Below are 15297 nucleotides of genomic sequence, written 5' to 3'. Positions count from 1 at the left end.
GGTGTGAGAGGTAACAGTTGAGATTCAAGTTTTTAGGAGAAAGCCTCACACACATATATACTTAAATGGGTTTTAATGTGTAAATAAGTTTTGTATACTCAACCTAATTAAGCTCACCTCAAATTCACACATTCCCACCCATTTGCCACCCTTACACAAATATAATTAAATTAAATCAGATTAAAATTTTATTTTATATATATATAGATATAAAGTGTAGTATAAAATATTTGTAATATACTAACTCTTGTATGGTAGCAGTGTGACATTTCCCTTTCAAAGAAAATTTTGTTGGCAAATGAGCTTTGTTTTTTCTGTTGATTGATTAATTTGATTTGATCAGGGATTTACGATTTAGTATGAAAAGTGGTACTCTGTAGTGTCTGCACCCCAAGTACTGCTGAAAGATCCTACCACTGATTGATTTTATTAATGGATTTTTTCTCAAGATCTTCAACCATAGCAAGTAAAGACTACTGCGTAGGCAAGATCTAGAAGAGCAGAGCACATTAGCATGCAGACTTTTTGAAAGATTGATGTAATTTTTTTTTTTTTTTTGGCTCGATGATCGCAACAAAATTACTAATAGCAAAACTAAAAAAAATTAAGTTCAGCTAATAAATTTTGCTCAAAACAAACAACGTGGTCCTCTAAAAAAAATTTTAGCAAAATAATTTTGTCATATACCTAGCAGCAAACACACACATCAAAGACCAAAAAAAAAAAAAAACTCAAAGTCTAAGCAGCAAAAGTGAAGGCTGAAGTTATTACATGTAACTAGTAATAGAACCCCTAACTCCAAGTCCTGGCTCCATCACTACTTATTCACAATCAACTACTTTCAACAAATAGAACTACTATTTGAAAACATCACCAAATCAATGGAAGCCTTACTAACATGATTATCTATCTCTTTGTAAATTTTGGTAGCAATGCTATTAGGGAAAAATAAAAAAGTACCATGTTGAAATAAGTCAATGGCTACTCTCTCCTATTCTACCTTTTGCATAGGACTATAACTTAACATTTGTCCCAGAAACTTACAGCTAACAAGAGATAGGGTAAAAACTCTTCCTATCCACACTTATTATGTCATAAGTTCACCTAAATAAGAGTATACTAAACCCCAAAAAGTTGGCCTAGTGATTCCAAAATCTTAGGGTTTGATGGCATCCATGAGGTTATAGGGGTCTAAACTTTTAGCTAACATATTAAGACCGCCCCTAAAAAAGTCACCTCTATAATTATCTGATGAGTGTAAAAAAGGATGAGTACAAACATGAAACACCCGAATAAATGGTTAAATAGTCAGAGGAGAACTGGGGGAGTAAATAGTTGAGATTCCTTTCTTACCATTTGCTGATTTTCAATTTAATTTGAAACAAAGAAACAAAAGTTGAATGGGGAGTGACTAACCCATCTCTTCCCTCAACAAGGAAAACCCATGAAAGAATAGAAGTGAGAGTGGACCCAAAGCCATACTAGAGTCAGCCCAATGAAAATAAGGCAAACATAGCTTTGACTGTGTCTTACATACCCTAGGCACTTTTAGCATACAAAATCATCAATTATGTGCTTTTATCACCTTCATATCACTATTGCTAGGTTCAGCACCACCCATAATCCTAAACTAGTGCTTAGGTCTTGAATTATTCAGCTATCGAATCTATCTATCATGATCTTATTAGAGATTGTTTTTGGGCCTAACTAGCATTCGTTGTTTCAAATTCTACCTCTTGTTTTTGGTATTTGGAATATTTCACTCTCTCATCTCCATTTTTCAAGTCCTTTCCTACATACTATGTAATTTGTAACCCTTTCCTATAGGGGGTTTTTTTTTTTTATAATATTTTTAATGAATACCCTTTCCTTTAGGTGATGTGTTAATGCTTTTAAAATAATATCCCTTATAATAAAAAGAAAAGTGTAAACATAATCAAATATCGTTGTCTCACTCACAAAAAAGAACCTGTTATTTTAGTACTACTTGCATATGATTAAATAATTATATACCATATGCATAAATCGATTAAAACATGCTATAATTCATGCTAGCATCACCTAACAGATAAGCTACAGTATGATCGGTTTGTTTTCCTTCAGTCCAAAAATACAAACAATAATAATAATAATAAGAATGTTGTGGTCCACAATTGTCCTGTCGGTAAAAACATGTGATGAACACATGCACAGTTACCAAACTTTGAATATATATTCACAGCACCATACAATAAATAGTATACAGTTGTCTGGTGCTGTGATTGTGATACACATTTTGTTTCGGCCAAAAAAAATCCTCTGCTGCACATTATTGTCAACCTAGCTAGCTTAATTAGCTAGCTGGTCTTTGCTCTCTGCACACTGCCATCATCATGTCACTCTACAACATCCACTAATTCATGTCTCCTCCTCGTCACTCACAGATCAAGTAAACAAACTCAAATTTCAACCATGCTCTTGATAACCACAAAAAAAATGCCACACCCAATTGCAGCCCATCATTTTCAGAGTTCGAGGTTGTGAATTCGAGTAAACAGGCCTTCCTATTGGGTGAATGGTTCCATGCTATTTATGAGTAGACTCAGTAGAGTTCAAGTAAATAGAGGTCCATAACTATTTTACGAGTTTTAGGTTGTGGATTTGAGTAAATAAGTTCGAGCTTAAGTGAATTGAGGGCAATATCCACGCATGTAAACTCTTGTTTTATTCAGCAGAACAAAACACCCAATACTTTTTTCATAGACGACAAACTATAATTTCTATGGACCTGTTTAGTTACTGTGTTTAAACAATAATTTTCAATTTTTTTTTTTAAATACGAGTCAGTAAAAAAGTAAGTAACATAATAAAAATAGTATGTAGCCCGTTTGGTACATGGTCAGAAAAGCTGTGAACTTAGATGCATCTGAAAAATTACTCATGATTCAAAATTATTGGAATAATTTATCATGATTAGTAAATAATAAAAAAGGGGAAATATGCTAATCAATCCTTCTGTTTATTTACTAGTGTAGTGGCTAACAAACCACATCGTGTAGTCAGTCACATGAAAACAGAGAAAGAACAAACAGACATAACTAGAGTAGTAATAAAAAATTAAAAAGCAACTTCTTAACAAATACACAATACACACTGATGATCACATTTTAAACCAGATATCCCATTCTAACCCATCCCTTCCCCATACACCAAATACTACATTAATACAATCAAAAGTCTAAACAACTCCACTAACAGAGAATTTGAAGTCAGCACCATACCTTTTTCTCTACAAGTTATTTTATTATTACATTATGGAACAGCTGCTTGTGTTCTCATCACTGAACATATGTGCTGCAGAGTTATAACCACTGTAATTAGGCTGAGTGTGAGGGTATGGAACATTGTAAGGACTAGGACTAGGACTAGGGCTAGGGCTATAATTGTAGTAATAGCCAGTGCTTGGTGGAACCAAAGGGGCCCTTTGATACATCATCTGGGGCTGTTGTTGCATGGCATGCCTAGTCTGCATGTCCATGTTCATCATCATAGGTGATGGATGGTTGTTGTAACCATTCATGTTCATCAGCATTGATGCAGGGTATTGTTGTTGACCAGTAGCATATCCACCAGTTGGGACTGCAGAAGAAGATCCCTGATGATACCCATTGTTGGATTGGACTGGAAAACCTGCCAAACCATTGGGATTGCCTGCTAAAGCAGCAGCAGGAGCAGGAGCAGAAGCAGAAGCATTAATCCCATTTCCATGAAAACCAGCTAAATTCATCATGGCACCAATGTCATTAGCCCTTTTGGCTTCCCCGGCATTGATAATATTGTTCCCACCACCCAAATGAGCAGCATTCATTTTCAAAGCTGCAAGAGTTTTTGGATCAATCCCTCCTGGACTAACCCTCATTCCCATATTCTGATGATCTGTGTTTCCTTTCTTTCCATTTCCAGCATTCACATGTCCAACATTATTGTTCATTTTTCCATTGTTAGAACCTGTAGCTATGGCTCCAACCCCAACACCCTTCTTTGCATTATTTGCTTCAACTTGCTGCCTAAGCAAATTCAGTTGGTTAGCTTTCTCCCTGAGAAACCTAAGTTCTTCCTCTTCATAGTCCTCTTCCTCCTCATCATAGAAATCATCATCTTCTTCAGGGCAGAAAATAGGAAATTTCTGCTGATTTTTGAAGGCTTCAAGGCCCTTCATCAACCCTTGCTTTTGACCTTTGTTGTTCTTATCATCTTTGATGCAGTTGTTGTTCTTCTGCTTTTGGTTTTGGTTTTGGTTTTGGTTGGGTTTCTGTGACCAAAGCTCAGCATATTTACCAGCTCTGACTAGTTTCTTAATCAGAGTAGCAGCATCTACACTTCCTGAAACTGTGACCTTTTGCTGCTCAGCGTCTATATTTACTTGGTAAACACCTGCAACAGTAGGGAAGAACAAAGGGGAAACCAGATTAAGAGATTGTAATGCACAAAATTCAAAGCTTAAAGTCTGCTTTCATGACAAATTAGCCTAAACTCTTTGGTCTACGAACAGTGAACTTAAATTTTCTTCTCTCAAATAAAGGTGAAATAGTCAGTCATTAGCATTAATTATTAATACCCCATAACAATCATTACTTTTGACATGATATAATCAATCATTAAACATAAAAAAGATAATTCTTTACATGTCATTTGACTTAGAACAGAGTAACTACTAACCAATGTACTTGCATCAAAAAAAAAGAAAAAAAAAACCAATGTACTCTTCAGCTGTAGAGGAAACAAGCTTGATGTTATTCTAATTTTCAGTAAAGCTAAATATTATTATAAGGCTCAGTTCACTTCATTGTTTTTGTTTCCACGAAGGGCCAAGAAAATAGTCTTCATTTTAAAAAATTTCTTCCAACATTTTCTCAGTAGCCAACCGAGCTTTTAATAGTACACTAGAAGTAACATATAACAACAAACAACAAAGTTCACACAATGTTGAGTCACCAATAAGAGCAAAGACAAGAACTTGTAAGACAAGCTAAAAGGATAATATAAGAGAGTGAGCACCTTCTATCCTCTGAAGAAGTTTCTTCACTTTCTGCTTACACCCATCACAGTGTATGCTCACTTTGAGAACACAAGTCTGTAGAGAATGAAAATAAAACAAGAAGAAAGATTCTTAAGGAAAAGACCACCAACCCACTTTGCTGTATATTCATAGTAAAATAAATAAAAGAAAAAAGAAAGACTTGTGAAGACAGAGAGAATGTGGTTAAGAGAGAGAGAGACCTGGATCTTGAGGAGCTTAAAGTCTTCTTCTTTAGTCATTTCTTCAGTGCTGTTTGGAATGAAAGAATTCTTTTTCTCTCTCTCTCTCTCTTCTTTTCTCTCTCAGTGCTAGAAAAAAAGGATAAACACCTAAGCTAGTGCGGGTAAAAGAGTTAGCAATGGCATGTGAGTTTTCTACAACTTATAGATATAGATTCTTCCTTTTATCTCTTTGGTCTTTGCTTTTCACTTCTCTCTTCTCTCCCTTCAGTTTCTCAAAACCAAAACAAAACAAGGGCACATGGGTGTTGAACTTAAAAGTTAAAATATTAGTTTATAAAGAGGAAAACAAAAATAGTGACAAACTATGCAAAACCCAAATGCCAAGACAAATAGGTGGAAATTAAAATCACATATACTGAATAGGCAGAAGATAAAAAAGTAAGTGAGAGAGAGAGAGCAATGTAAGTAGGTGAAGGAGTAAAATGTGGGAGAGAGAGAAAGAAGCGGGTGATCTGAAATTCTGAAATGATGTGATTTAACGTTAAATACTGAAGAACAGCGACTTGACAGGCCGACTTATATCTCTGTCCTCTTTGTCACATCTACTTACCCCCATAAAATAATATGTTCTCGTGATAATTTAAGTATGAGAGCTCTGAGCTTAATGTGTCTCTCTCTCTCTGTGTTTTGGATTTTGAAGTTGAAACTTGAAAAAATGCTCACATTGATGCCCACAAAAAAATGCTTACATTTTAAAAATGGGGTATCTGGATATAGCTCTCAACCATCATATTCATAGACCATTTATAAGGACATTCAATTTTACTTTGATTTTTTTTTTTTTTGAGAATGAATTTGACTTTGATTCTGATTCTTTCGTGTTTTAAAATTTATATTTTAGTTGTTGATGTTTGATTTTTTTTTTCTATATTGACTTGAGTTACTAATTTAACTATTCATAATGTTGATATGCATAGACAATGAAATCCATACATTCCATAATATTTTAAAGCTAGTGTTTAACGAAATAGTTAAATATGAAGCGTATTTAAAGGTTAAGTTACTAATAAAAATGAACGGTATAGATTAATATGAAAATGAAATCAAACTTGAAGAGCAAAAATAAAATTTTGAAACATATAGTTATAATGAAAATAACTCCAAATTTTAAGTACAAAAAATGTAATTCTCAAAATAAAAAAAAAAGGTACAAAAAATGTACTTTAGTCGAAAAATAAACACTGATGAGAGCTTCAAAAGCAAACTAGCCCAATAAGAGTATATTAAGGCTCAATAAGAGTTTTTTTTTTTTTTTAGAAATAATTACAACATAATTAAAGTCTGAATAAGAGTTGATTCAATAAATAGCAATCAAAATGTTAATAGCATGGTGGGATTTCTATTAAAATCAGTCAATTAGCTTCGGTGGGTTTTCATTAAAGTCTGGACAGTACGGGCAAGATTGACCTTCATATAAGAGGTTTTTATTTTTGGGTCCGGTTAATAAAACCCTTAATTTTTTTTATAATCCCCAACTCTCATTAACCAACAAGAGAAGCAGCATCTTTGAATTCCCTTTTAGTACACTACTACTTAAGCAATGAGCTAACAACCTTGCCATGGGCACATATCCTTGATTTTTTATTGCATAAACCTTCCTGTTAGGAAAAGAAGGTCGAGACCAAGCATGTTTTTTAAAAGAAAAATTAAAGACTAACTTTTATGCAGACTAGCTAGCTAGTGACTTATTGCAAAACCCGAGAAGAACAAACCAGATTTTATATTAAACCACTTAATTTTGTTGTATGTAAAAACAGTCTATTGTATTTTTTGGGGGACTAAAGGTTATCTCCAATTTCGTAGTACAAGTTATCATTGGACATTATCGGGCATTGTTGCTTACTGGTAAGAAAATACAGAATGACTGAGCACATTTTTAACCAAAAATATTGCCGTGAAAGGTAGACTATAGATTTTTCCATTTAATACTAGACACTAGTACATATAAGTAACATGGAAACTGGGGAATAAAAGAACATTGTAAAAAGTGTTTTTTCAGAAGAAATGTGTATGTACCATTCTTCTTAGCATAGAACTGTTCCATGCAGTGTAAAAATCACTTTCCTTCAAATGTCACATTTGATGTATACTTCAAAGTCCAAAATATGATTACATTGATCTTGACCACCCTGAAATATTGCTGAACACCTAATGGTTTGGTTGTACTGACCGCAAAGTCATGCATGTTACAATAAAGTTGCCAAATCCACGTCTAATCATCCTCTCTCCGAGTTCCTAACCAACCAAAAAAAGAAGAAAATAAAATATTTCATATGTTTGAACCATTTCTATTGAGGAAATAATCTTAAATTCGGAATAAGAACTATTTAGATTAGAACCTGCCTGAATAAAATGTTCCACAACTTTAAATAACTTTTCCATAGGGAACTAATCCAAATTTTTCTTATAATTCACCACACTAAGGTGAAAGGATTCGAATGAAAACCCTGGACCTTAAGGCAAAGCCCTTTGAGAATACCTGGATTGATCTCTCTTCAATGCTTGAGCTATTGGCTCCAGTCTTGCATGAGCCAATAGCTCACAACCATGGAAGGGAAGAGTTGCCATTATTCCTACTTGTAATTTGATTTGATTTTCAATTTTTTGTCTAAGTATCAATTGTGATGCATAATAGGTCAAACCCTTCTTTACTCACTTCAATTAGGGATACCAGATTTTATATCACGTTTTCACATCAAACTCGCAAAATATTTGAGATAGTACTTCACTTATCCACCATAATCCAAAAAACAAAAGGGTTTTAAGGGTGTGTAAATATAAGCGAAATTTTCAGTGTTGGAAAAAAAATTAATTCTATTTTGAGCAAAGCTTCTTCTATAGGTGCACTAAATCTAGCACTAGACTAAAACCAAACATTATTCCATAAATGTTTTTGACTATGCAATGTGGATGGAGCCTTTTTACTCTGTTTTTCAAGCTGATTTAGTCAAATAGTCGTTGCTTTAATAAAATAGTTGCAATTCTTATTCTCAAAAAAATTTTAAAAAATAAAATAAAATAAAGTTGGAAACTTTCCTCTTCTTTTATTCTTTTTCGTTTTTTTAGTGGACCTGTTATTAGTGTTATTGGTTAAGCTTTTTATTTGAAGTTTGTTTTACTTGTTTTGTTAGCTTAGTTTTTTTATTTTTTAAGTTTTACTTTCTAGTATGTAAAATTATATTCTTACACAATTTATCTTTTAAATAAAGTAAATCAATAAAAAAATATATATATTATTCAAGTTCAAACACACTATTTTTTCCACCTCTTAAATTGCAAATATACAAATATAAGCTTATGAATATAACAGGAATCACTGGAATTCCGTACATACAATGCTGCGTGAGATCCACACGTACGGATGTTTAGATTCCTGCAATATTTGGCTGCAATCACACTATTTAAATTTTGGTAATTTTCTGCATTGTTGTATCATGTGTGTATGTTAGCAATAATGTAAAGAGTGGTTGAACTAAATTGAAGCCCCTTGTCTACTTGTCGTTTAAAGTTGAAGAAGCATAACTCTGATCCAAATAGAACCCGTCAAAATTTTAAGAACTCAGGTAAAGGAACTTGTAGCCTAGTAGCAATACAACATTCTCTATTTTATTAAGAAAATTAAGGGTGTGCATGAATGATTTTTTCAATCCAACCAAACATTGTTGAGTTGAGTAATTTTATACCCAACTCAAATGGGTTGGATTGGATAAATGAATTGCATTTATATATTTCATGTCTTATTAAAAAGACAAAAAGTGGTTTTATTTTTATAGAGCTTGTGTAAGGCAGTTTTACTAGACAAGTTGGAATATAGACACGTGTCCAATGAAACTGCTCACTAGAGACAAGTCGTATCATTTTTCGTAAAATTTTTAAGCATTTTGTCAATAAATTATTCAAATTTCACACGATTTTTCTAAATTATATATCTAATTTTCAAATTCATCCAAATTAATTTTCAAAACACATAAATAAATCAAACTAGAAATATAAATAAGGTCAATGAATAAATCTATAAATTCGATGGATTAAGAGTTAATTCGAATACCACTTATTTTACTAAAAACTAAAAATTGTAGCAAAACAATTTTAAAACGTGAACAGTAGCTGTGGGTTCCAATTTTAAAACATGTGGGTCTTCATTTAAAAATGTGAACAGTAACCGTGGGTCCCACTGTTTAAAATGTCAAACGCATACATGAGCAATTTCAGTGTAATCCAATTTCACACTTAAGTAAAATGAGTTATGAAAAAACTATCAACTTGAATTTGATTTAACTTAAAATTCAAAATAAAATTTCAATGTAACCCAAATCACCAAATCACAAAAAAAAGTGAAAACCCAATTTGAGGCATTGGATTGAATTGGGTTGGTTTCTTTTCATACACACTCAAAAAAAAATATGGATTTGAATCCATCTCTCCTCTCCAACATTATTCTAATTAACTAGGAACTAATTATCAAAAGTAATGTATAGTAAGATACAGCGAGAAATTGAAAGTAGTGTGAGAAGTTAGAGGAGAAATTGGTCTACTAGTATAAAGGCTGGCTATCTAGCTAGCTAGCACTATATAATCTTGAATTATATATATATATATATATATATATTCCTGTACTTATTTTCACGTATCCCCGTGACCAGTAGGGACAACCTCACTCCGGTGTGGGAAGCACGACAAATTGGGTTACAGGTTACGAGGTCAACTTTTTTTCACATTACCACCTCCTCTATTTACCACTATTCCTTCTTTTTCCAGATGATTTCTTTATTTCTTGTTAACCCCACTTCCTTTTTGTTTTTGACTCCAATTCTTGGCTATGACTTTTATACAGTTTTTAACTGTGGGGGAAAAAAAGTGGACTATAGGTTTATCTGTAAACCTTTCTTTTTTTAACGTTTGAATAAATAAGTTAATTAACAGGAATAAGTGAGTCTTTTGGGTAAATATTGGTAAAAATGAAGTTTTTTGGGGTTATAGTCACTGTTCGAAGTTATTTGGAAAAATGAGGAGAGAGAGTGAATTTCGGCAACAGTGTTGCCGAAATTCGAAAAGTATGAGAGAGAAAATCCAAACCGAGGAGAGAGAAATTTTGAGAATTTCGGCAACAAGTGTTGCCGAAATTCCTTCGCCCAAACCCCTGCCCGCTTCACTGAGTGCCCCTGCGCGTGAGTTCCAAACGCAAAAAAAAAAAAAGGTTTGTGGCAATCCCATTGCCGAAAATGGAGGGAAAAGAAAAAAAAAAAAAAAAGAAGAGAGAATTACAGCAATGAGATTGCCGAAATAGGGGGGGAAAGAAAAAGAAAAAGGAAAAAAAAAAAAAAGTGGCCATGTAGTGCCGAAATAGGAAAAAAAAAAGAGGAAAATTCGCAATGGGTTGCCGAAATAGGGGGAAAAAAAAAGTGGCCATGTAGTGCCAAAATAGGAAAAAAAAAAAAAGAAAAAAGAGGAAATGTGACAATGGGATTGCCGAAATAGGGGGAAAGAAAAAAAAACAAATGTGGCACTACATAGCCACCTTTTTTTTTTTTTTTTTTCTCTCCCCTATTTCGGCAACCCCATTGCCAATTTTCCTTTATTTATTTATTTATTTTTTATTTTTTCTTCTTTCCCCCCTATTTCGGCAACCCATTGCCAATTTTCCTTTTTTTTTTTTTTTTTCCCCCTATTTCGGCAACCCCATTGCCAATTTTCCTCTTTTTTTTTTTTTTTTTTTTTTTTTTTTTCCTTTCCCCCCTCTTTCGGCAACTCCATTGCCAATTTTTTTTTTTTTTTCTTTTCTTTCCCCACTATTTCGGCAACCCCATTGCCAATTTTCCTTTTTTTTTTTCTTTCCCCCCTATTTCGGCAACCCCATTGCCAATTTTCTTTTTTTTTTTTTTTTTTTCCTTTCCCCCCTATTTCGGCAACCCATTGCCAATTTTCCTTTTTTTTTTTTCCCCTATTCGGCAACCCTATTGCCAATTTTCCTTTTTTTTTTTTTCCTATTTTGGCACTACATGGCTACTTTTTTTTTTCCCCCTATTTCGGCAACCCATTGCGAATTTTCCTTTTTTTTTTTTTCCTATTTCGGCACTACATGGCCACTTTTTTTTTTTTTTTTTTCTTTTTCTTTCCCCCCTATTTCGGCAATCCCATTGCTGTAATTCTCTTTTTTTTTTTTTTTTTTTTTTTTTTCTTTTCCCTCCATTTTCGGCAATGGGATTGCCACAAACCTTTTTTATTTTTTCCTTTTGGCACTCACGCGCATGGGCACTCAGTGAAGCGGGCAGGGTTTGGGCAGAAGGAATTTCAGCAACACTGTTGCCGAAATTCTCAAAATTTCTCTCTCCTCAGTTTGGATTTTCTCTCTCATACTTTTCTTCGAATTTCGGCAACACTGTTGCCGAAATTCACTCTCTCTCCTCATTTTTCCAAATAACTTCGAACAGTGACTATAACCCCAAAAAACTTCATTTTTACCAATATTTACCCAAAAGACTCGGAATAAGTTGTATACTCAATGTATAATTAAATTTTATGATTTTCGTGTCATCGCCCTCCCATCAATGTAGTTAATTGATCGGCACAAAAATTGGAATCCCAATATATATATATATAATTTTCATTTTCCAATTTTTTTTAGAGAGTTTCAACCTACGACGTCCGCTCCTGATGATAGCTATTTATCATCAGACTAAGACACCAATCAATTTTTGGTGCAGGCGAAAATTGAACCCCAAATTTTTTATACAACCATCAGAAACTTTACCAGTTTAGCTAACTGGAACCCACTTCATTTTTCAATCTTCAATAAGGAGATTCTTGCAATTAGAAACAAGTGCAGATGTATGCTGTAAGCCTATTAACTCATCATATAAGTCATGAAAAAAGATTCCACATCGTGATAATGTGTTTACACTTTACAAAACTATAACCCTTTGTCTGTCAGTGGCCTTTGTGCTCTTATTGCCCAAAGAATGACCATGATGCTAGTTGTGTGGCCTAAACTATGAGAAAAATCAATCAACCAAATTCTTAAAAGGTCTTAGATTAAGCCTCAACTTCTAACCCAACCAAGGTTGTCTTAGGGAACTCGCTTTGGTGTTTAGTTTATCCTCTCCATAGGGAGGGAATTGCCATGCTACAACTAGTTAGTGGGGAGTTTTATAAAGTCATTTTGTTATAATTATGATGTAGTAGACTGTGAGTAGTTTGTTTATTACTTTCATATAGGGTTGTAATTTTTTTTTCACCACTCACAATCTACAATATGTGCATCACATACAAAATGTTAGGTTTGTTTATGAGTTAAAAAGTGAGTAAATTTGCTATGAAGTAATGAATTATTATTTTCAAGACTTTATCTCTCATAATATCCCATGTTTATAACTCATCCAATCATTTGATTGAGTTATCATATGTTAGTTTTTAAAATATTTATGATAAAATTATATTTTCGTTTCCATTTTAACCCCTTAAATTTGGGATTTAAAAAAAAAAAAAAATTGGTTGTGCTTTCTAAATAGTCATTTTATTCCTCTCAAAACTAATTTGAACATTAAATACCAACGAAATAACGCAATTTCTTTATTTACTTTTTCTTTTTTTTCTTTCTCTTAATAACCGATTTAGTCACAAACGTAGACTAATATGATGGTGCATACGTTTTTTTCTTTCTCTTTACCTTTTCTTTTTGACATGCATGATAGGTAAATTAAATTAAAAACAAAAAAAACAAAAAATAACTCTGTGCATTTGCATAACATATGAGATGGGTTATATTTATTTTTATTCTGAGGACTACATTCGGAGTTGCAAGAAAAACACCTCAAAAAAAAAAAAAAAAAGCTTAGCAAATACCCAAAAATACCTCAAATAATTAGGGGTACTTTTTTTAAAAAATTTAAACCCGGACTATCTATTACAGGAGTCTTTTGGGTAAATATTGGTAAAAATGAAGTTTTTTGGGGTTATAGTCACTGTTCGAAGTTATTTGGGAAAATGAGGAGAGAGTGAATTTCGGCAACAGTGTTGCCGAAATTCGAAGAAAAGTATGAGAGAGAAAATCCAAACTGAGGAGAGAAATTTTGAGAATTTCGGCAACAGTGTTGCCAAAATTCCTTCTGCCCAAACCCTGCCCGCTTCACTGAGTACCCATGCGCGTGAGTGTCAAAAGGAAAAAATAAAAAAGGTTTGTGGCAATCCCATTGCCGAAAATGGAGGGAAAAGAAAAAAAAAAAAAAAAAAAGAATTACAGCAATGGGATTGCCGAAATAGGGGGGAAAGAAAAAGAAAAAAAAAAAAAAAAAAAGTGGCCATGTAGCGCCGAAATAGGAAAAAAAAAAAAAAAGGAAAATTGGCAATGGGGTTGCCGAAATAGGGGGGAAAGGAAAAAAAAAAAGAAAATTGGCAATGGGGTGGCCGAAATAGGGGGAAAAAAAAAAAAAAAAAAAAAAAGAGGAAAATTGGCAATGGGGTTGCCGAAATAGGGGAGAGAAAAAAAAAAAAAAAAAAGTTGGCTATGTAGTGCCACATTTGTTTTTTTTCTTTCCCCCTATTTCGGCAATCCCATTGCCACATTTCCTTTTTTTTTTTTCCCCTATTTCGGCAACCCATTGCGAATTTTCCTTTTTTTTTTTTTCCTATTTCGGCACTACATGGCCACTTTTTTTTTTTTTTTTTTTCTTTTTCTTTCCCCCCTATTTCGGCAATCCCATTGCTGTAATTCTCTCTTCTTTTTTTTTTTTTTTTTTTTTCTTTTCCCTCCATTTTCGGCAATGGGATTGCCACAAATCTTTTTTATTTTTTCCTTTTGGCACTCACACGCATGGGCACTCATGAAGCGGGCAGGTTTGGCAGAGGAATTTCGGCAACACTGTTGCCGAAATTCTCAAAATTTCTCTCTCCTCAGTTTGGATTTTCTCTCTCATACTTTTCTTCGAATTTCGGCAACACTGTTGCCGAAATTCACTCTCTCTCCTCATTTTCCCAAATAACTTCGAACAGTGACTATAACCCCAAAAAACTTCATTTTTACCAATATTTACCCAAAAGACTCATCTATTACAGTCTACAAACAAAAAGAAAAAAATAGAAAGAACCTTTTGAGGTGATTCTTAAAAGGGAGAAAATGAATTTATTAATAGGACTGAATTGAATGACCAGCTGTGCAAAAGAAAAAGATGTTTTAACTTTTGGACAAAGTTCTTTAAACTGACCCTCTAATGGGAAAAACCAAAGGACAAAGTAAACCTTCACCTTTTGACCTCTTTTGGTTCACAATTTCCAAAAATAAATTGCTCATTATTTTTTTTTACCATTTCTATACAATACAAAAAAAAACACATTTTTATAAACCACATGAACAGCAACATTTGTGGGAGATGTGACTTTTGGGCCTCGAGTCCCAAGACTTTTTTTAGAGAGGTTCGTTTTTTTCTTTCTGAGGCTACACTAATACTATATGACCAGAGGCACAGCACGCAATCACACAAAGGTAAAAGTGACTGGTGTTGTGTAAGAAGTAAAAAAAAAAAGAGTAGCTAGGTGGGTGTGGGTGTGGGTGTGGGTGTGTTAGGGTTCATCATTACTTGCTCCCTAGCTAGCACCTGCAAACTACTCTCTGCATGCTGTCCCAACTTAACCAATCCCCCCTTTACTTTCTTCACTCTTTTCTTTATTGATTACTGTCTTTGCTTCCTGATGAAGTCTCTGATTCTGATAGTGCTAGACTGCTAGTAACAAATTTTATACCTTTTTTTTAATTTTTTTTATTAATTATTCGTTAGAGTTGTAATGATTTTCCCACCTTTTTCATTAATTAAAATTTTACCAATTTTATAGTAAGTTCTTGTTAGTTCAACTGATAAAATTTTTTAATAGTAAATAAAAAGTTTGTGGTTCAAATTCTGTCTACACTAAAAATTGGTTGATTTTTTAGTGTGATTGAAAACTATTATAAAGAACTCTCTAAAAAAAATAATTTTATAGCGATATCTCCTAATAATTTTTAAA

At 33.3% G+C, this 15297-nt stretch overlaps 1 protein-coding gene across 1 annotated transcript; it reads right to left on the bottom strand.

Annotated features, from left to right (window-relative positions):
• Nucleotides 1-3061: 3061 nt before the first annotated feature.
• Nucleotides 3062-5698, bottom strand: LOC142605737 (heavy metal-associated isoprenylated plant protein 37). Its single transcript, XM_075777176.1, has 3 exons — nucleotides 5260-5698; nucleotides 5038-5113; nucleotides 3062-4413 (listed from the first exon to the last, which is right to left on the bottom strand). Exons 1-3 carry the CDS (start codon nucleotides 5296-5298, stop codon nucleotides 3287-3289), a joined length of 1242 nt encoding a protein of 413 aa, XP_075633291.1. The 5' UTR covers nucleotides 5299-5698; the 3' UTR covers nucleotides 3062-3286.
• Nucleotides 5699-15297: the final 9599 nt, after the last annotated feature.

Source organism: Castanea sativa, chromosome 8 (genome assembly GCF_040712315.1).
Source record: "Castanea sativa cultivar Marrone di Chiusa Pesio chromosome 8, ASM4071231v1".
NCBI lineage: Eukaryota > Viridiplantae > Streptophyta > Magnoliopsida > Fagales > Fagaceae > Castanea > Castanea sativa.
Note: the sequence above shows the minus strand (reverse complement) of the source record. Positions and strands in the feature narration are given on the sequence as shown.